Consider the following 23,721-nt stretch of genomic DNA (forward strand, 5'->3'; position numbering starts at 1 on the left):
GCAAGCGGCCCCTCATTCTGCATCCACTAAGTCTTCAGTGCTCTAAGACGGACAGGATGGCATCGTCAGATTCAGGAGATTCAAGTTCTGCCCAAAGTTCTGCTCAAGCTCCCTCCTTCACCTCCGCTTCCCTGCCTCATCCATCAAGACGGCTGGATTTCCAAGGCAAGACCGCCAAAAAGGTTGGCTTACAGCTGCCGCCCCCCAAACCCTCACACCGTTTGGATCAGCTGGATCAAGGCGTGTATTGGCCAGCAATGGAGACCAGGCCAGATTGTATCAGTTGGATGTGTCTGGGTGTTTCTCAGGCTCTGGACTCAGTACTGGGACACGAGTGAGAAATTGACCTGGTGAGCTTGAGGCTCTCATGCTGCAGCACCATGGAGACCAGGGGCCTCATGTATAAAACCTTGCGTGGATTCAACACTAAAAGGCTACATAAGCAGAAGTGTGGATTACGTAGATTACGCCAAAAAATATTGTGATGTATAAAAGGTACGCCCTCCAGTGCGCCAGTTTCTCTTTATAAATCCCAATCAACTTGAAATTGTACGCACGTGAACGAGCATCTACTCCCGCCCTGTTAACACCCACAAATAGCCATAAATGGTTGTTGAAACGCCCATAATTAATATGCTAATGGTTATATACCTCTTCTACCGTAGGCCTATTTCTCAGGCCTCCTGCCCGAAATGACATGCCCCAAATGAATCATGAATAGCTCCTCAACCATAAGGCCTATATGTATAGTTCTGGTCTCCTTTGATAGGTAAGAAGCTAAGAGTATGAATCCAGTGTAAGTAAACCTATATCTATTACCATTCCAGAGTAAATGGAGATGCAATAAAGGAAAAAATAATATTTTCATATAGTATATAATCTAAATTTAAAAGGCAATATCACCATTATAACCAAGACCCCATAGATAATGATGCAACTGAATGTCTTCTCCTACTCTTTGACTACAACTGTAACTGTAAATTTGATGAAAATACACTAAAATACAACATTTATGATACAATTTATAAAGATATACTCAGGCGGTCTCCATGTTTTGGCCATGTTTACTGTTTACATATTGACTGTTTACTGGGAGTTTTACTTCAAAACACTATTTATTTCAATATAGCCATGTTACAAATAACATAAATCTCCCAAAAACATTGAAATAGTAATAAAAACAATGAATATTGATCAATATTCAATATTCATATATGGGCCAAAGAGCTCCATTCTATACAGGCAGATTTATGGAGATCGCTGGGGTCTTTCCTCACACGTGACCTATCGTTGTTTTCAGCTCAGTCAGACAAATCCAATGGTATAAGGCTCATTGGTGTCAGTACTTTGATACAGCCACCAGATGGCGACGAAAGCCTGAGCTCCCTCCATAGAGCTCCATAGAGTCTGGACCAAAATGGCTGGTGAGGAGAGCTGGAAGATCGCTATGAGTCAGAAACAGTCTCAAACTTACAGTAGAAATGTGAGTAACTAAAATCTGCTGTTTTTGGCGAAAATAACATAAGCCTTGGTGAAATATTTTGGGAAGAACATAGATTTTTGCCAGTATGACTGTAAAATGTGAATTTTGACTGCTACTTTTCCCTGGAAATGGCGGACATGTATCGTTCCAATTCGTGCTGCATTTAGGGTCATTGGAAAGCTCGGAATTTCTAGTTTCCAGAGATACCAAGCATGTTATTGTAGACTGACGAGAAAATTATCCCGGATCTTTTGATCACAACTTGCTCTTATATTTATGAAGTTTATATTTGTACGACTTCATTGTTAAAATACTTTGTAATAACCCATAGTTTGGTCAACATACAATTGGTTTACAGATTCTGAAAGCTGAAGACCCCATGTTTTCAAAACAGTATAACATTCATATATTCTATAAATAGATCTCTTCCATCGCGATTTTGCTGCAAGATGGCTCAGCTGCCCCCGCGACTGGGGGCGCTCATTAAGAACAAGATAAATACACCTGTATAAATACACCTGATCCGTCTTGGGGGAAAAAGAAAAATGGCAAAAGAAAGAAAGAAAAAACGTAATTTCACAGACTGTGAAATAGAAATCCTTGTTGGTGAGGTTGAATCAAGGAAAGACATTTTGTTTGGGTCCCTTTCATCGGGCATCACAAATAAAAGAAAATATGTGGAGTGGCAAAAAGTCACAGCAGCGGTAAATGCAGAAAGCTGTGAGGTCCGCACAATGCCTGAAATTAAAAAGAAGTGGTCCGATGTGAAAGTCGACGCAAAAAGGCGCATCACTGCATATGAGAAGAGCATCAAGGCCACTGGTGGGGGTGAAGGAACTCAACAGCTCTCTCCCCTTGATGTGCGCCTTGCCTCAATAATGGGTAAGGCCTTTACCAGTCACCACGCCAAGGTGACTCTGACATGGCAGTGGATCCATGCGCTGCCGAAGAATCGGGTAAGTGGACCTACATGCTGTTAAGCGCCGTGTGCATGCATGCTACACCAGTGTGTTAAACATTTAACTCTGACATGTTTTTGATTCAAGAACACAGCATGGTAATTTAAATCTTTATTGTTAATCAAATGGTGGTGCTGAATTGGGTGCCATGGGAGGAGAGGCCGACGATGGCTGCACACCCGGCGTCTCCGATGCTCCTCCTGCCTCCAGTGCACCACGCGCCCGGCCCACGCAGTCTGGTCGGGTCCTCACAGATGCTGTGCTGCAGACGCAGTTGGACACAATTAAATCAATTGACAATGTGTGTTCTGAGTTAAAAGAGATATGTTCTGTTTTGTGTGAAATAAGCACATCACTGACAGAAATATTGAAGAATAAATAAAATCATTGATACCATCATACAGCTTACGAATTATTTCACAAACGACGTATCACATCCAAACGCTGTTGCAGTCCGGCAGCACTTGCTTGAATGTTTGGCTGTGGATCAGGTTCAGGGTCATCAGGCCTCATATCAGGAGGCAGAGGGAGTCCATGACTTTGTGCCATGTTGTGCAGCACAGCACATGCCCTTATAATGGAGCACACCTTTGTGGGGCTGTAGAGAAGCCTCCCCCCTGAAGTGTTGAGGCATCGCCATCGTTCTTTCAGCAGCCCGATGGTACACTCCACCACCGAACGGGCTCGCCAGTGTATGTCATTGTAACGCGTCTCCTGTGCGTTCTGGGGGTTGGTGAACGGGGTTAGAAGCCACGGCTTCAGGGGGTAGCCACTGTCACCTGAGGGTTGACATGATTGCTAAGTACAGTTCAATATAGGCACAAAGATATATATATATATAGGTCACGACAAGCATTATTCCAAGCTTTATTAACTCACCAAGAAGCCAACCATCACGCACTGCTCCAGCTTGTAGTCTGTTTCCCACACTGCTGTGTGTGAGAATAAACAAGTCATGGGTTGATCCAGGCCAGCGTGCAACTATATTGGTCAGAGTCATGTTCGCATCACAGATAATTTGGGCATTGATGGAATGAAAATGCTTTCTGTTAACAAAGGTAAATTCTTCCTCCGATGGTGCCCTTATGGCAATATGAGTGCTGTCAAACGCGCCGATTACATTTGGAAAACCGAATGTCGCTGCAAATTGCGCTTTGATGTTGGCCTGTTCACCCGCAGTGTATGGAAATCTAATGTATCTAGGACTCAAGTGAATTATACCAGCCCAAACGGCTGGCATGATGCGGCTTAAAGACGACTGAATTATGCCAAACCGGTCAGCCAGCTCTCTTTGAAAAGAGCCAGTTGTTAGGAAACCAAGTGTAGTCAATACTTGCAACGGGACAGGTATAGAATGGTTCCTTTTAGTTTGTCTCTCTAATGTAGGGCCCAATTCAGCACAGCGTTCCAAGAGTACAGCTGTAGGAAATCTAAATCAGCTCATAATTGAGTCATCATCATGGGCCAAAAAATCCTCTTGGTCCCTAAACACTCTTTCTCTCCGAGGTCTACCATTGGCAATGTCTTCCAAAAGTGCCAAAGCCGCACGTATATATAGCTCTATGGAGATTAATCCAAATGATGTACACCTTGAATTTGCTCCTGCAAATTATTCCGAATTGAAATAAATTGAGCTGCAAGCCAATGATGTGTATAGGCCTAATTGTAAATGTGTTTGTGAAATGTGCGTGGAAATTGGCGTGCGCAAAGTTTGAGCCTGGTTTTGTGCGTACGCACCGTTTATACATGAGGCCCCTGCTCTTCTGTCAGTCAGCGCTACATCACTCGTGTGTCAACACACTGAGTGTAGTGTTGTTTTTTACACCCCCACTCTATTGATATGTGGGAGTGGCGGGGACCACATCTGGCTGACCTGTAACACTGTGACAGTCAGTTCAGGCTATGGCACAACATGTTGTTATCATGTCACAGCAGGGAGTGAAGTCAACCGGCTCCGCCCCCTAAGCCAATAGAGCCTGTTAGAGGGCTGAGCCTGTGTGAAATAGAACGATAGTTATGCATTGTAACTCTAGTTCTGTGATCACAGGTGGAGACCTGTAACGAGTCGCCCTGCCGCTCTATGAGTCACTGAAGACTTAGTGGATGCAGAATGAGGGGCTGCCTGCCATTTATAGAGTGAGGCCCCATAGGGTTGTATAGGCTCATCCTGATTGACTGAGCAAGAGCATGCACATTTCAGTGTACTGAGGTGACTAGATGAGTGGTTGAGCCAATAAGCCCGTTAGGGGGCGGAGCCTGTCATAGAACTAGAGTTACAATGCGTAACTATCGATCGTTTGTTGTACTGTGAACTGAGAGCAAAGAAACAGATCAAAGTCCTCGTGTGTGGAAACAGATTTGACCAACGAAGTGATTCTGATTCCGGTTCTGTTGCAATGCACACAACCCTGATCAAGTATCTCTAACAAAACATGTTTCACATTAAATTCCTGCAACATGGCCCCTTTAATTTATCAAGCTTCTCCTCCTGTATTCCAGATCAGTCCATAAACAGCTGGTTTTACTTTCCAGTCGAGATCCTGGTGACCGTTTCCTCTGTAGGACTGGCGCCGATTCCTCTGAATAATACAACAAAGCCAGAGAAGAACAGTTGCTCATGCTGTGAGGAAATGCAAAAACTTTCCACATTTTATGCACAGAAACTATGCACATGATAATACTTTTGCATTTTGATGCCATACTCTGTGTCAAAACAATAGTTTGGAAATTGTGAAATGTGAAATCTTGTTGATAAATCTAGAAAAGCACTGAAATGCACTCATTAAAAATAAAAAGTATGTTTCCAATTCTTTTTACTATTTAAGGAATCCTTTATTTTATTTGCATCTTTATCCCAAGGAATTCCAGTGTACATGTAGACTTTCAGGATTACACTCTAATTCATTAAGTCTTGGAAAACCAGTTGAGAAACTGTTTCCTGTCCTGTAACCAAACTGGTTTGTGTTTGGAGCCGAATGCCTTCGACAGCAGATCCTGGCATCGCAATTAAAAGGTCCATGTTGGGGGAAAAAAGACCCACCAGACCTACAGCCCTGATAATAATACTAATACTAATAATAAACACTTGAAAGAAGGTTTTGTTGGGATAAATCTGTGCTGTAGGTTCTAACCCCAACCTGCCACCAGGTGGAGCTGTTGTTACAGAGAGAGAGAGAGAGAGAGCGAGACCAAGGGATAACACACATACTAACAAATACATACAGTACTTTCCACTGTCTCTGTCTCCTTCACACACACACACACACACTCTCACACATACACGTAACATCTACAGCTATAATATCTGCTTGTGTGTTAGTGGTCCACATTAACCATGTATTCCCTCAGTGTGGCAGCAGATGGCACCAGTGGCAGCAGCAGTGAGGAGTTTCACACCGATGTGTTTCCCTGTATGTACTGAGGCTCTGAGAGTAACTCTGAGAGGCTCACTTCACAAGAGTAAAATAGTTAAAAGACCAGAAAACAATAAAAAACAATAAAACATAAAAACAAAAGACATAAAAACACATAGAACTACAGACACAGAAGCTGAATGAAGGCCTTTCTGAACAGAAGAGTCTTCAGCTGCTTTTTGAAAGAGTCTCAGATCTTCAGTCCGATGGAAGAGCGTTCCACAATTTAGGAGCCACAGTTTCAAAGGTTCAATCACCTTTAGTTTTGAGTCTAGAGCGAGAGATGAGCAGTCAGGCTGGTCAGAAGACCTCAGTGACCTGCTGGTGCTGAAGGGACGGAGTCCAGATGTTCAGCTGCCTGACCATGCAGGGCTTCATATGTGATTACAAGAACTTTACATTGAATCCTAAACTTGATGGGAAGCCAATGTAAAGAAGCTAAGATGGATGAGATGTGAGTCATCCTGCTGGACCTGGTCAACAGCCTGGCGGTGTTCTGGACCATTTGGAGAAGGTCCAGGGACAGGTAGGCTGTCTTGATAAAATCTGCTTTTGTGTGTCTTGCTCTTCCTGATGTTTGTTCTATATCTTTCTGTTCTATGGCTGATTGATGATCAGTTAGATCCAGTTCAGTCTCTGTACAGACAGACTGTGATAAAGAGCTGCAGAAATAAACAAACTTGAACTTCAACACTTTACATTTATAATACACATTACATCCTGGTCATTTCTGTGAGAATCAGCTTCAATTTCCAGTTCACCAACATGACAAGCAACCAATAGTAAGGAGGTCAAAGGTCAGAGGTCACAGCACCTAGACAATAGATGGAACAAATATTCCTGTGACCCGAGAATCATGATGATAGAAAAGTGGAGGGAAAGAAAGAAGAGCTGAGAAGGAAAGGCTTAAAGGGACAGTTCGGAATTTTTTACATCTATTCTTATTTTCTACTCTGTGATGTTGTCAATTGGGAGATAACATTTTCACTTTGAGTCAATACTTTGCCTCATAACAGCCAGTCCCTGCTACTGTGAACATGCATAATATCAGCCAGCCGACCAGAGAATATCACAGGAACGTCTACAGAGAACAGAGACAGCACAAGGAAGGGATCTAGTGAGAGTTTGACTTCAAAACGATACGTGATGGACTGCCGGCTTTATGTTTGCTTTAGGGTCACCGTGGAGTTTAAGTGTTTTAGGAACTTAATGGAGTTTGACCCCGTTTACGTCCATTAGAACTGTGGTTCGAGCAGGAGCTGTTATCTCTCGAGAACATCACAGGTGAGAACACCCAGAATAAGATTACATGTCAGAAATTCCAAACTATCCCTTTAGTACAGTGTGATACTGTATGTGGGATGTGATTCAGGAGCTGAAGTAGTTTTACTGAGGGAAGGAAGAGCGTCATTCTCCCCGCTTCCTTGGGATTCGAACTACCAACTTTATGGTCACAAGCCGCCTTCCACCACCATCCCACTGGAAGTCTGAATACATCGGAAAGAACTGGAGTGACTGGAGTGGGATGATACAGACAGAAAAGCTTGGGTTTATACAGGGTTCTCTGGTTCTACACTAAACCATAATGTTTAAAATAAAAAACAACTGGTAAATCAGAATAAAGACCCCAGTGCAGTTCTAAAAAAGTTCCTGTAATAGTACTGATATGGTACTTTTCATGTATTCTTAAAGGGTTATTTACAGCACCATAAAGGTTGTATGTAGTTATTTGTGCATAGCGCTATAGAGAACCTTCTAAAAGGGTTCTTTATAGAGAACCTTCTAAAAGGGTTCTTTATAGCACCATAAGGGGATCTGCGGTGGTTAAGCCTAAAGAACCATTTCTGGTACTATATAGAACCTTTTTGTGAGGAATAGCTCTGTATCTCCAGCAGCTTGTTCCACACTTCAAACATTTAAAACAAGATGCACCATGAGAACTAAAGTTACCATCATACACATTTTAATGAAAAAGTTTTACAAAAGTTTTTTAATGCAAAAGTTTTACAAAAGATTAAGTACAAAGTGCTGTTCATTTGACATGCGGCAAAAAAAACATTCAACAAAAAATGACAATTTTGGATAAAAAGTTAAATTAATAACATAACGCACTTTGACAGACAAAATATTAGAGAGCAAATAGTGACAGCAGGTTTTTTTTGTTTAAAAAAAAAATTTATAGTTTTAATTCAAGTTTTTACTTCTTGTAATTTATCAGTCTATATTTTAAAACCACAGATTATTCTACCTCTTCTACCCAACTATTATTTAAGCAAAGGTGTTACTCTGACTCATCATTTTTCTCATCATGTGCTTTACTTTCATTTTGTCGTTTTTTTTTTTGTTTTTTTTTTAAACAAAACTCTTTAGAAACTGCAGTAGCTAAAAACCTAGTTGTGTAAATCGTACTGAGTGCCGGTGGAGGCTGAACAGGGGAAGTGTGGATAGAGCTGGTCTACTGTGAACAGAGCGTCACGCGGTTCTCTGCAGGAAGACAGTTCAGCGCTGTTGTTGTTTTGTCTTGAGGAAACACAAAGAGACAAAGGGACGTTTCCCCGGCTGAAGGCCAAAGCCAGCAGACCGCTCCCTGCTACGTTACTCCCATCAAAACAGAGCAGAGCAGTCCAAACAGGAATGACTCAGTTCCTGCTTATGTGAGGAGTTTTTAGGATTCATGATGTAAACACACACCGTCTCCAGGTGAGGGATGCTGAGTCATTCACAGGCTGACATCCACCTGGACCAGAGGAAACATTTTACCTTTCAAATGCTCAAAGCTGCTCTGTGCATCATTTTAACCACAACAGATCATTGTCAAGTGAACAGACACTTATATACATAATATATATAATTGGTATAATTTGTCGACTCTGAGGAAGATGTTGAGTGGAAATGTCAGCTGTGAGGAACATGCAGCCGTGAACTTCAAGAAGTCTATAAGTGTCCAGGTAAAATAGCTTTGTTTACCTTTGTATATTTACCATGAACCAATGAGAGCCTGGTGGAGACGACTGGTTTCCTCTGTCTCCCTCCAGTAGTATTGTTAGTTCTAGTGTTTCTCCACTTTAAGACTACGTTTCCCATCAGCCCCGTTGCCTCCTGCCTCTCTCTCCCTCCCTGAACAGGATCAACATGTTGGAAGTGATTTTTCCATCTTCCTTTCTCTCCTTCCATCATCTGCTGCCAGAAACTCTGAAAGCTTCAGCTCCGTTTGCTCTGGAAGAACAGAAGCTGATTTGTGCCGTAAAGCGATAACTCTAACCCTAAATCCAGCAGATTTCCCTCCAGATCCACCAGGTGGAGAAACAATGGAGAATACAGTGGAGAGGCTGTTAACAAATTATACTAATGTCTCTCTTATGTTGAAAAGCGGCACAATGAGTGTTTTCCCAAATGAAGCACACGGAAATGTTGAAAATGACATCTTTTTTAATATTTATGTTTTGGTTCTGTAAAAACAGATTGGTAGAGGTGTTATTTACAGTTGTAGTCACTTAAATCAAGTATTTTGCATTTTCTCACTTAATGCCTTCTGCTTCACAAACAATTCAGAACCCAATGAACCCAGTTCTGTGACTGATCAGTGCCGCAGTCTGTGATGCAGATGCTGTTTGAACCATCTGAACTCAATAAGAATTCGATAAGAACTCAGTCTTTTCCAGTGTTCGCTGAATGGCAGTTTCACCTATTGATAATGTCCTGAGGGCAGAGCCAGGCCGGACCTCTTTTCGGCGTTCCCGGAGTTCCTTGGTGCGTTGGTTCCGGCAGGCGTGGCAGCACCGTCCAGGCCCAGCGAGCGCCGGTACGCCGCCGACAGTCGGTACAGCACCTCCGGGTGCTGGGCGTCGGCCTTCTGTGTCATTAGCATCTCAAACAGTGTGCTGACCTCGGACAGCAGAGCGCCACCCAGTGGGCCGTCCCTCTCCGGCGTTTTACCTGAGAGTAGGAAGGAGAGGGAGGTCTCACTCTGCTTCTATTTGTAGGAACCACAAACAGACCAGAGTCTGCTCTCAATAGATTGGTGTTAAAGTAGTGAGATATGATCTTCTGTTTAAAACATCTAAGGTATAATTTCTGTTCTGTAACTACTACTGGGCTACTTTGTGCTTTTAGTAGATGTTGACAGCACTATTTTTACTTCTACTTCAATAAAATTTCAGCAAATTAACAGCATTTTGTTCCCTCTCCACCCCTGGGGTCATCTTCTAAAACAGAGATTATCTTTGTTTTTTTACCAAAGGTGGAGAAAGAGGCAGAGTCTAGTCCGTCCCGGGGGCAGAGCTCGGTGTCGGGGGACGGCGGCCCGTTGGGGACAAAAACGTTGTCATGGTAATCACCAGCGAGGGGGAGGGAGAGTCTGGCCATCCACGCCGGGTCGTCCACCTCCGAGAAGACATCATCTGGAGGGAGAGGGAGAGAGAGAGACAGAGAGAGAGAGAGAGATGAAGAGGTTAGAACTGCAGTTTTACAGTTTTTTACATCGGTTTTACAGTTTTTTAGGGTTAGGGTTAGTGATGTCAAATTCAAGGACTTTTCCTTCCCATAACTAAGTTTCCATGACCTAAAGCTATTCTCTTTCCTGGTTTTTTAATGTTGTTTCTCAGTAGGAAAACAAACTAATGAAATGAATTTATGAATCAAATTGGAAAATCATTCCGCTTCTTCCTGCAAATGACCCATTTGGAAAATTCACAAATATTCCCTGATTTCCCCTGATAATTTATCAAATTCCTTGACTTTCCCTCTCAGAGTTCCTTGATATTCCAGACATTCAGGCCTCTGTGACGCCTGGCAGCACTGACAGACGACAGATGAAGTGAAATCTGTTTGGTTCAGTCCGACGAGACAAAACAGGAAGAAGAGTTTTTTATCTGCCGGCTGTCGACAGGCACTTTCTGCTGTCCGAGCGGTCGGATGCTAAACATCCAGACCGCATCCAGACCTCCAAGAAACCGCTTCCACCGGCCATCTTCTCCAGCCTCACATTCCAGGCATTCTGGGAGATGTAAACTGCGGGTGTGTCCTGAGACTCTGAGTCTGTCTTCTTCTCTGGTTTAGCAAACAAACTCAGATCATCTGATGTAATTTCCTGCAAATATGCTGATTTTTTTATATTCTTCACATTTATTTATCCACATAATCCTTTTTATATCCTATTTTTCTTGGCTGTGTCATATTATCTGACTTGATTTACCCCCAGGATCATTAATGTCTCACCTAATGTAATGTAATGTAATGTAATCTACTGAGCACGAAAGACCTTCTCAGCTCCTCGGTCAAATCCCTTCATTTATGTGGATGAGTGTTTCAGGAGGTTGAGAAGCAGCAGGACTGAACATGATGGAGAGAATAAAGAGTGATAGTGAATAAAGAGCAAGAAAATAAAGGAGTTCACAGTATTTCTTTAGTATTTCTGTGTTCAGTTCCTAAAATGAAACTTCTCCATCTTCTCTGCTCACACTCATTAAACTTTTGGCCTGGAAGAGCTTCGCTTCGCTCTGCCTGTGGTCTCTTTTATCTAATCACAACCAGATGCAGGGTTTTAGTTTACACACACACACACACACACACACACACAGTTAAATCCCCCGCATGTTTTCTCAACATATCACCATGGACACATCCAACACAAAATCCTCCTTAAGTTCCCACCAGATCTTGTCTGTATCGTCTCTCAGGTGTTTGTTTCCACATGGAGGGTTAGAGGTTAGAGGTTAACTAACCCTAACCCTAACCTAAACCCTAGGCAGAGAGCTGCAGTAATTAACTGCAGTAACTGATGCAGTGGAGGATAAAAACCTAAACTCACTTTATCTTCCATTTTATTTGCAGAATCAAGTTTAGCAGCTTTAGGTGAAATAAACCTTTATAAATTCACAGTAGATCATTGTAACACTGGACTCAAAGCTCCTGACCTTGTTTCCGTTGCTATTTATTGAGCTATTATTAATAGCTTGTTAGAGAAGGGCATTTTTCCTTCTGTTTTTAAACATGCAGTGGTCTAACCTCTTTTAAAGAAACCTAACCTTGATCCTTCTGTTCGTAACAATTTTAGGCCCATTTCTAAACTTCCATTTTTATCAAAGGTTTTAGAGAAAGTTGTATCAACCCGGCTTTTAGCTTTTATGTGTCATAATAACATCTTTGAGAAATTTCAGTCAGGTTTTAGAGCTTTACACAATATAGAAACTGCCCTCCTTAAGGTAACCAATGACCTCCTTTTAGCAGCTGACGGGGGGAGTGCAAATTTAATTTATTTACACCTAACTGCAGCCTTTGACACAATAGATCAGCCATTTAAATTGACCGTCTGAACACCTGGGTTGGCGCCAAGGACACTGCACTTAGTTGGTTTTATTCCTACCTTTCAGAAAGAACCTTCTCGGTCACCATAGGTAACTACTCATCTTCTACAACTCACGTTACCTGTGGTGTACCGCAAGGTTCTATTTTAGGTCAAATTTTATTCTCAATCTAAATGCTGCCACTTGGCCAAATCATTCAAAGACACAATGGGTCTCATGCAAGAACATTTTCGTATTCTTATCTTAAATTTCTCTTACGTTTTTTCGTGAGGTGGACTCGTACGAGTGTGCCACGTCAGATTCACCAAACGCTCGTATCTTCAGAAAACTGTCGTAAATGACCTGCATAAACATGATGAATGGCACCGGTTCTAAATGAACGCGTGTTCACGAGAATTGTGAATTTGCATAATTGATGCCCCAATAATGCCATATAAGGTTAGGCGTCCGGCCCATATGTCGGGAAGCTTCATTCATTAAACTGACAGGAAGACGTGTTGTCTGTGCGTTCCCTTACGAAAAACAACTATAGTATTCTATAGCCTACATTTTAGATGAATACTAAATAAATATCACAACAAAGCTATAATTCTCTATAGGAATATTATAGTGATACTAGGCTACAGAAGACAAAAATACCATTAGATAAGGTCACTATAAACCAACTATTGAGTACCACAGACACTCTTAAGTCCCTATCGGAATATTATAGGAATATTATAGGACTATAGTGATTTGTCGTTAGGGCACCGTCACAGAAATAAAAAAAGAAATGGCTTGACATGAAAATAGATGCAAAAAGCAAGGTGACCCATGACTATAACAGGAGGGGGCCAGGAGGAATTCTCCGTCACAGAGACAGATGAAAGAATAGGCCTATACCTGCCATAATTGGCGATGTAGCTGTCAGGTGTTCAGCAGAGGATGTCGCCCTGGACAGCGACTTGCACCTCAACCTGGTAAGACCTAAATTTAGATTCACTTGCACTTACCCACATTAATGTTATCAACTGGAGTAAAATAGCCTAGAAATCAGATTTATCTGCCTCTATAATGTATTTCCCCCAATATAATCTAACCTTGCCTTAGTCTCATCTGAATGTTTGTCAAATAACCTGGCAATTATTAGTGTTTTTTGTTTTGTCTTTGTATTGAGGGCACTTATAGGCTACTATGTAACCAGTGTCGGCTTCACGAGGGGGCACCAGGGGGCAGTGCCCCCCCACTTCATTCACTGGGCCCCCTCAAAAGCATGTCAGTGTTTTCTCCCATCAGTGTAAGTCTAGATGACTGAAATCCATTGTAAATGACTGAAAATCTGAAATCCATTGTAAAGCTTTAGCTTTTACAACGCTGTGACCTAACGCTTTACATTTTTACGACGTCGTTTTCCGTTTTAAGTTGAGCGGGAATTAAAGTTTTGAAAACTAAAAGTTTGTAATCACCGGGGGTAGGCTAGTTTAAGTTAGCTAGCTAAGCTGAATATTTTCATCACAGCCATGGATTTGAGAAAGTGGTTGACCGGCGGCTCAACAGCAATAAGTTCACAGCCAAGGGTTGACAATGATGTCACTTCAGAGTCGCTGTCACCGGCTACTACTAACGTTAGCCCTCTGAGTCTTAATGCTACATCCTGCCGGGCTGACGGTGCTGTTGAGCCTGGCCCTGACACAACGACCACCGTGGATGATTTAGGAGAAGATGGGCCTAAACAGGTTAGTCTCCACACCTACCCCACGAGCCTGTTTGGAAGTAAGAAGAGATGTTTTCTTGCTGCCTGGTACGAGAGGAGGTACTGGCTGGAGTACTCCATAAAAGCGGATGCGGCTTTCTGCTACCCCTGCTGCAAGTTTAGCAGCCGAACTGTTCATCTGGGTCAGGGGAGCCGTTCCGACTCAGCCTTCACCACAAAAGGCTTCCGTGACTGGAAACACGCCACAGAAACCAATAAAGGCTTCCACAGGCACGCCACATCAAAGGAACACCTGGCGTGTTACACTATGTGGAGAGAAAGAGAAAGCCGGTCCGAAAAGGGTAAAGAAATTTCCACTTTACTAAATACAGATCAAATAAAAAGAAATCAATATTATGTTTCTTCTCTCGTTGACGTCGTGGAGTTCCTGGTTGCCAATCAGTTGCCATTGAGGGGTAAAATTGAGGCATTTGATAATATGGAGGATGGGGGAAGTGGACTGTTCATGTCTTTGCTGGATTTTAACATCAGGAAGGACCCCCAGCTCGCAGAAATTGTCAAAACTATTCCAAAAAATGCCACCTACACAAGCCATGAGGTCCAAAATGAACAAATTTCTGTCATGAGCAACATTGTCATGGAGGCGATTGTGAAGGAGATCAGAGGGTCGTGGTATACTCTCAAAGTTGACGGAACCAGAGACCCTACTGGAACGGAGAATGTTTCTATTATTATTCGCTTCTTCAATGAAGACACGCTGGCAATAACAGAGCGACTGCTCGTGATGACCACTAGCGACTCGGGTGATGCTCAAACACTCACCAATGTCACCTGTTCTGAGCTTACCAATGCAGGCCTGACTACATCCAAGATCCTTAGTCAGGTCTATGATGGAGCTGCAGTGATGTCAGGAAAGCACAGAGGAGTTCAGCAACTGCTGCAAGAGAGAGAGGGCAGAGAAATACTGTATGTGCACTGCCTAAACCACCAGCTGCACCTAGTGGTTGTACACGCGCTGTCTGCTGAGCAAGCGATCAATGATTTTTTTAACATCTGTAACACCCTCTACAATTTTTTTTCGCAAGCCCACCGTTGCCTTAAATTGTAGTGGTGAAAAACTGAAGCACTTGCTTGACCAGAGGTGGACGGGCCACCTGGCAACTGTCGCAATCCTCTGCTCCTTCCAGGACATATCAGCAGTTCTCAAAGAAGTCAGCGCTGCAAGGACCTGCGGAGCTGAGACGCGCATGGAGGCGACTGGGCTGTTGCATGAGGTGTCAGACCAGAGCTTCTTGTTCATTGCACAGCTGGTTCACAAGGTAGGCCCCTAAGTAGACTTCTCTCTTTCTCTCCTTAAGTGTTTGTGCGTCAGCGCACAGTTTGAAGCTTTCTCAGTGGTGCTGAACAGACAGCTCCTGAGCTCCGCCTGTGTGTGATCAGGCAGAGCTGTGTGTTCAGCACCACTGACAACACCTGCTTGTGAATAAGTAGGCCTAACTTAACAAATAGTCATAATGCGCAATACTAAAATATTGCCCTGTATCCTGTAGGTGCTCATGTTGCTCAACCCGGCAAACAAAATTCTGCAGGCAGAGGACACGGAACTTTCCACTGGAATGCCGCTTGTAAAATCAGCGACCCAATGTGTCCGAAATCTCCGAACTGCGGAAGAATTCCACGCTTTCTGGAATACCCTGACACCTACTGTGCCTGCTGTCCCAGCAAAACGTAGTCGACAGGCAAATAAGCGGCTGGCTGAGTACGTGGTCGAGGAAACAACTGGAGGCAACACAATGGATAAGGTTGAGTTGCGCAGGCTGTATTTCAGTTCGTTGGACCACGTTCTGGGTGAAATGGAAGGGCGCTTCAGTGAACGCAACTCCAAGTTGGCAGCTGCACTTGTCGCTCTTGACCCAGAGAGTGACACTTTCTTGGACATGAAAGCAGTGCAACCCCTTATGGAGCTGACAAAATCCACCACTGTGGAGACGGAGTGCATCGTGGCAAAGCAATACGTTGCTAGAGTGAAAGAGGATGATCAGAAGAAGATGACCATGTCAAGACTGCTCTCAGAACAACATGGAGTACTTCAGGCCATGCCCACTGTTTTGCTTGCCCGCAAACTTTCACTGACATTGGGTGCGTCCACCGCCATGTGCGAGAAGTCGTTCTCAGTTCTTAAGAACATTTTTACTGACCACAGACGGACAATGACGCACAGTCGCAAGGCTCAGCTGGTACAGCTGGCTTTTGAACGAGACCTAACGAGGAAGCTGAGAGACGAATGGAAGGACCTTGTGCTGCACAAGTTCAGCACCTCCAGTCGCAGACTACAGCTCTTCTAATGGTAATGCATTTTTTACTTCAGTGAACTTTTATGTAAGCCTGTGTAGGCCTAAATAGCATTGTTATCATGTGCATCCTGGCCACTGACTGGCGTAATTATTTGGTATATGCAAATCCATGAAAATCCATGCCCCTGGAGTATTCTTTTTATTTAACATTCAGTTCGCAAATACGAACACAGTGAGATTATTTGGATATTTTGTCTGTGTTGTCAATTTGCTGTGACCTCGTTATGTTACCTTATATGTGTTTTGAGTAAAACATTTCGGTCAATGTAAAACGTGTGTGTCCTTGCATTTATTTACATCTAAGTGATTTCTCCTTGTGTTTTTAGTCAGATTATTAGGAAAGCGACGAGAATGCACTATTTTTGTGATTTTTTCTTAAAATGTTCTCCTGGGGAGCATACCACCGAATGGTTTCACTTTCACTATGCACGACTACGTTGCCACTTGCCAGTAATTTGGTGCCCCTCCGCTATAAGCCTCTTGCCCCCCCTGGATATTTGTTCTAGCGCCGACACTGTATGTAACCCACATGGATACTTATATTTTATGCAGCTCTGGTAAAAAAAATTTGAAAAAATTATTATACATTACTTTACAGTGTCATTTATATATTCAAACTCAAAATTTCTTCAAAGTGACAGAGACACAATCCATTAGTCAACAACAAAGTTTTATTTTTTTGTTTTGGAGAACGGCAGGTTGATTGTACGTGACTTGTATGACAGGTCTGGACCACTCGTACATTTTGTTCGTACCTAAGAGAAAATTCTAAATACGAGAAAATTGGTGAATGCGGCAAGTTCTCTTAAATCGCTCGTACAAGTGATTTAAGAACGAATCTGTTCGTACGAGTGGTTCTTGCATGAGGCCCATTGTCTCTTTTTATTGCTACACAGATGACACACTGATATAACTTCCTTCATTGAGGCAATCTTCTTGCAGCAGATTGCCTCAATATCAACTGTTGGATGGCACAGAGTTTTCTTCAGCTCAGTCGCTCAAAATCGTAAATCATATATCAGTCCCCCAAATTCTATCAGTCTTATTGAGAGGCCTTGGTCCTCTGTCTGCAAATGTGAAGTCCGCTGCCAGAAACTTGGAAGTACTATTTGACTCTGATCTAAACTTTGAACCACAGATAAAAAAAGTACTTCAGTCCTGCTTCTTTCAACTGAGAACCATCTCCAGAATCAAACCAATACTATCACACAGCGACCTGGAAAAAGTAATTCACGCTCTAATCTTCCCACGACTCGACTACTGTAACTCGCTCCTTTCTGGCATCAACCAAAAGTCACTTTCTCGCCTCCAACTAGTTCAGAACGGAGCAGCTCGGCTTCTTACTGGTTTTAACAGACGACATCGCATCGATCCTGGCTTCTCTCCATTGGCTCCCTGTTTGGTTTAGAATTGATTTTAAGATTTTACTGATCACTTTTAAAGCACGTTTGGGTCTGGCTCCAAGCTACATAACAGACATGTTGACCCCGTATGAGCCGGTGCTCAGCCTCAGATCCTCAGATTCCCTTCTGGCCGTTCCAAAGTCTAGACTTAAAACTAAAGGTGACCGTGTTTTTGCCATCAGGACCCTTTGGCTCTGAACCTGCCTGAGGAGAGAAGGCTGGCAGAATCAGTGACTTCTTTTAAATCACTTCTTAAAACCCATTTTTATAGACTTGCGTTTATGTGATGTCGTCTTTTCTATCTTATCTTTTATCGTCTTTTTATTGTCTCTTTATTGTCTTTTTTATTGTCTCTTTATTGTCTTTTTTATCATCTTTTTATTGTCTTTCTATTGTCTTTTTACATCTTTTATCTTTTTATCTTAACTTTATCTTAATTTTATCTTACTTTTATTTTATTTTAACCTTACTGTTTATTTTGGTTTTCATCTTACGATTATACCACTATTTACTTGATGTTGCTCTTTTCCATCTCTGTCCTATGAATGTAATCCCTGTTTATTATTGTTTTATTGCTTTTTAATTTCATATTTTGAGTATTCTGCTTTTATTTTGTCTGTCAAAGCACTGTGTAAACTCTGGTTTTTAAGGTGCTATATAAATAAAGTTATTATTATTATTATTATTATTATTATCATATACTGACCAACTTTGATTTTCTGGCAGTGCGTCTATTTTGGCGGTGCACCACAAATAATGACTACTTCCTGCTTCCTGCCCCGCCCCCTTGTTTGACAGACAGCCTGCAGCTCCTCCTACAGATCTGATGTTCTGAAAAACCACAAAGCTTCAGACTTTCACAAGTTTATTTCGGGCGATTCTCAGAAGAACTTCAGATGAAGCAGATCCAAACCTTAACTGTTCTGTTCCTCCTATTATTATTATTTCTCTGATCCACGATTGATGCCTAACACGGAGAAAAGCAGTCTGCTGCCTCATGATGTTTGTGTTCAGCTGAGCAACTCGACTGCTTCTGACAAACTTTTCATCCAAAACACAAAGATTCTTTATACAGCAGAGACTGTGAATTAATGAATAAGAAACTTTTACAGATTTTACAGATACTGAATGAACAACTTCAGAGTCAAAACTAATCTGAAGCAACAAATAAAACACACACACACACACACACACAGCCACCCTGCCCTCAACACTCATAATATCATCTTCAGAACTAAACAAAGGACCAGGTGTGTGAGTGTGTGTCTACGTGTCTGTGTATGTGTGTGTGTGTGTGTGTCATACATCATAGCCTTTAAGATGCAGTTACAGGGGAGAAATAACTCAGAGAGAGAGGAATGTGTTGCCGGTGGCTGCATCAAAGCTTGAATGAACACACACACATGTACACACACGCACGTGTACACACACACACACACACACACACACACGCACACCTGTCACACTCCTCTGGTATGAGTTACACTGATGATAGAGCCTGCAGGGTAGAGGTGAGTCAAGCATGACATACACACACACACACACACACACACACACAGAACAGTACATACTCCCCCTCACTGTCTTTGTTTCTCTCTCTCTCTCTCTCTCTCTCTCTCTCTCTCTCTCTCTCCTTTGTCTGCAGTCTGTTTTTCTCTCTCTCCAGTTGTAAAGTGAAGATCGTTCTCCCATCAGGAGGTAAATCCCCTTCACTCGCCCCGGGCTCCGATCACTACAATACCAGGAAGGAGCCATTTACCACACACACACACACACACACACGCACACGCACACACACACACACATACACCATGTATACTGTATGCAGTATGGACAGGCTAACATGCTAACAATGCTACCACCAGGATCAGACTGATATCTGGTCTGATATCGTCCTTTTATTAACTTGACCTGCTCCAGTCTGATATGATGTGATGCAGTTTGATTGATTACATATTGAAAGTAGAATTAGTAGAATTGGTTTCAATGGAGTGTTTTCAATGGAGTCCCTAATGGTATATATGAATGAATATCAGTACAAAATATCAGCATTTTCAATCCAAAAATATCAGTATCAGCCTTAAGAAACCCATGTCTGTGGAGCCTGACTGTGGATGTGAATGTAAACCCTGCTGGTGTTATTTCCTGCTTTCTTCCTGTTTTGGACATTTGTCGGTATGTTTCCATTGTGAGAGAACAGGCTGAATGTGCTGCTGGTTAGGGTTTAGGGTCAGGGCTTACGGTTAGGGTTAAGGTTTAGGGTCAGGGAGCTGCTGTCTACACGGGAACCTGCAGGTTCACAGTTCAACAGCCTTTGTCCACAATCAAAGAGTTTGAGCTAAACTCAGTAGCACCAGTTTACACTTAACACTTTACACCAGCAAGTTAAAATAGAAAGAGAATAAAACTGGAGACTGAGTTACACTATACTGCACTACTACTACTACTGCTACTGCTACTACTGCTACTAGCCTACTACTACTACTACTACTACTACTACTACTACTGCTGCTGCTGCTGCTCAAACGAGAATCAAAAGAGAAATGATAAAAAGCATAAACCTTTAAAGCTGCAGGTTCAGGGTGAGACTTTGCTTCTGCAGAATTGTTCAGCATTGGCGGACATTTGTGCTCCACCGAGCGACTTGTAGTTTACCTTGTTGAACTTTACGCATGTACGCATGTGTGTGTTCGTACCAGTGTGGTTGAGCAGGTTGTTAAGCCCCTCCTCCAGCTGAGGGTCAATGGGTGAGTCTCTTCCTGGGTCCCAGTCCATGTCACCAGCCTCGCTCTCACCGTGTCCGCTATCTTTGGTGCTCTGCCAGTCGGGACAGTCCTGGCCTCCATATCTGGACACACACACAACACTCAGCTGTCAAACGGAGTGACACCTCTATCCAAGAGACAGAGGTACCAATTATAGATTGGATCTGATTAGATGAAACTATTCATTCCTGTGGATAAATTTGGTTGTCACGGTAGCGAAAATAAGATTAATATAATAACAAATAATGAATTAATATAAGAGATAAATAAAGGATAAAGTGTCTTCATTCGCAGATTTACAGATTGAAGTAGATGTGCAAGTGTGCTTTGCTAGCTGTTCACATTATCAGGTATACAGATGTAAACATGAACAGGAATATCAGGAAGACAGGAGTGACGCCTCTTAAAGAGTATCTCCACACTAAAACAGTTTTGGGGTTATTTAGCGCTATGTAATCAATATGACTGGCTATGATGCTGGTCATTGTCAACATTTGAGCAGCAATGTGCTGGTGCAGTATTTATCTCAATAATCCTGGCTCAATATTTATCTCAGTAAACCTGAAGAACCCAGAAGGTTCCCTGAAGAACTCTTTCATAAAGGTTCATGAATCCTGAACATGCGGACTTCCCCCAATCCTCTGATGCTTGAAGATTATTCCAGTCAGGTCAAATTTATTAAATACAAATAAAAACAAGACAAAACATGTCATAATTTTAAGATATGAGGCCAGAGATTGTGTATGTGTGTGATAAAATGCCTGCCCCCTACTGCAAACACTCTGAATCACTGAGATGGAGCTGCTACACACACACACACACACACACACACACACACACACACACACACCTCTAAACTTTATCTAAGTGTGTGCCTGGAGGCAGATTGTTTGTAGAAAGTTGGACCAGCTGCAGGTGTGACAGATGTTTGCACAGACGCACCACAGAGATTTTCAGTGATGAAGCAAGAGGAAACAAATGTACCCAGTCTGCTGGGTGTTTTAGCCTTCAGTCTGCTGGGTGTTTAGCCTTCAGTCTGCTGGGTGTTTTAGCCTTCAGTCTGCTGGGTCTTTAGCCTTCAGTCTGCTGGGTCTTTAGCCTTCAGTCTGCTGGGTGTTTAGCCTTCAGTCTGCGGGGTGTTGAAGACTAAAACACCCAGTCTGCTAAAACACCCAGTCTGCTAAAACAACCAGTCTGCTGTGGATTATATTCTGACAGTCGGGACCAAAAAGAACAATTTCTGATTTGTCATCATTACGCTGGAGGATCCAGCTCTTGATATCTACAAGGTTCTCACTGATATTAACATCTAAAAGGCATGGAGCATGGTTCTCCATCATGGTCCATGAAGGTCCAACAGTCTGCAGGTTTTCATTCAACCAACCACCACAGCAGCTGGTTTCACTGATTAACAGCTTCAGCCAGACAGGACTAGTCAGAGCGGTGAAGACCAGCAGACTGTTTCAGGTTCGGGAATGAAGGTACGGGAACGAAGGCCTTCACCAGTATAGTGACATGACGTGTGTGTGTGTGTGTGTGTGTGTGTGTGTGTGTGTGCGTACGCGTACGTGCGCGTGTTCATGTTGAAACAGTCCACTGTGTGCAGCAGACTGTTGAGGTGATGTCAGATCTAATCTCATCACCATGGCAACGCTGTGGCCACTGCTTCCTGTCAGAGACTCTGAATCACTGAGATGGAGTTGCTACAACCTGCCTTCACACACATACACACACACACACACACACACACACACACACACAGAAACACACACACTCACACACACACACACACACACACACACAAGTTATGAGACACACTTCCAGTGGCCTTAAAGGTTTCAGTCCCTTTCCTTTTCCTCCTGTTGTTCTGGAGGTTTGGGGGTTTGGGGTTTAGGGGGTTTAGGGGGTTAGGGAGCTGATTCTCCTCCTCAGAGCCTCTCAGTTATTTCAGTCTCATTAGGGTTAGGTTTGTAAAAAGATATCCCATGACTCCCCCTGGGTCAGGGTTTAGGTTTAGGGAGCTGGTTCAGTTCTTTTAGTCTCATCACAGCAGAAACAGGAAGAGGAAGAGATAAATCAGAACAGATTCTTCTTTCAGCCGTCTGTCTAAAAACAGAATAAAGTCAGTGTTTAAAGGGGAATGCCACCAATTTTAATGGGTAATACCAGTGTAATTAAATTTGTTGTCTTATCGCCATCACGGCCCATGAAACATCTGAACTCTGATGTTCAGGGTCAGAAGCCCTGCTGACAAACTGCTGCCTTCACTAACATAACGCATCATGTTGAACAGCATCTGTATTGCAGTTTTTCCTTACGTGACTTATTGTGTTTAGTGGGACTATTTTCTGTTTTTCCATCACTGCTCATTCTTACTTCTGGTGGCAGTGAAGAGCAGCGAGGAGGCAAGGACACAATGATCTACTGTTGATACGACTGAAATAATTATGCCGTTATAAAGTCATGTTAACCAAAACAATGGAGCCTATGACTTCAACCTGCAGTAGAACAGACAGCAGCTAGAAATCACAGAAAACTCTTGAACTGATGATGTCACTGATGCCCCATAGACAATGAATGGAGCACTGTAGAGATAAGAGTTGTCACACCAAAGTGAAGTTTATATTCTAGCACTACAAACAGGTATAAATCATAATTTAAACCTCATTTGTGTGCATAAACTCGGGTTAGCTAACCCTAAGCCCTAACCCTAACCCTACCCCTACCCTAACCCTAACCCAAAACTCACACAAAAAGATTTTACAAATTCAGTACTCCAGTTTCTAGCTGTAGGAAAAAGAGGTGAGTTGATATTATTGTCTGAACTGTCACAACCCTTCCATTTATTTTTAATGGGAGATTCCTGCAAGGCTTGAATGCCTTGAGGTTAGAGACCAGGGGCCTGTACTACGAAACAAGTTCAACAAAGTCAGGGTATCTTTGAGTTAGCTGGCTTCACTAAACCTAACATTGGCGATCCTGGATAACCGGTCTCACGTAGTTGGTTATCAACTGGCTCTGTCAACCCAGGATTTACCTATCCAGCTATGAGCGCGTTCACATGAAAGAGGTGGGGTTTGTAACAAATAGCCAATCACATGCAACATGGACAGATCCAGATCAGACAATTCGGATAAGATAAGATGAAACCATTGATCCCCGTGGGGAAATTAGATTGTTGCGCAGTAAAAGTAATATGATTCAGTGGGGAAAAGGACATAGAATATAAGCGCAAAACTATAAAAATAAGTAATAGCCTAAAAATAGGTGAAAATAATAAAATAGATTAATCAAACAATAAAAGCCATAGACAATTAGACCTAATTATAGGATTATATTTTCAACA

General features: G+C 42.6%; 1 protein-coding gene across 1 annotated transcript in view; it reads right to left on the reverse strand.

The window, feature by feature from the left end:
* Positions 1–8,043: 8,043 nt before the first annotated feature.
* Positions 8,044–23,721, reverse strand: part of pcdh12 (protocadherin 12) — a 30,739-nt gene continuing 15,061 nt past the window's right edge. The window contains exons 3-5 of the mRNA XM_071927097.2: positions 20,307–20,458; positions 10,091–10,255; positions 8,044–9,791 (exon numbers count right to left, since the gene is read on the reverse strand). Of these exons, the coding sequence (XP_071783198.2) occupies positions 9,541–9,791; positions 10,091–10,255; positions 20,307–20,458 (568 nt within the window). The 3' untranslated portion in view covers positions 8,044–9,540. The remainder of the gene's footprint in view (positions 9,792–10,090; positions 10,256–20,306; positions 20,459–23,721) is intronic.

This window comes from Centroberyx gerrardi, chromosome 16 (assembly GCF_048128805.1).
Source record: "Centroberyx gerrardi isolate f3 chromosome 16, fCenGer3.hap1.cur.20231027, whole genome shotgun sequence".
Classification (NCBI taxonomy): Eukaryota; Metazoa; Chordata; class Actinopteri; order Beryciformes; family Berycidae; genus Centroberyx; species Centroberyx gerrardi.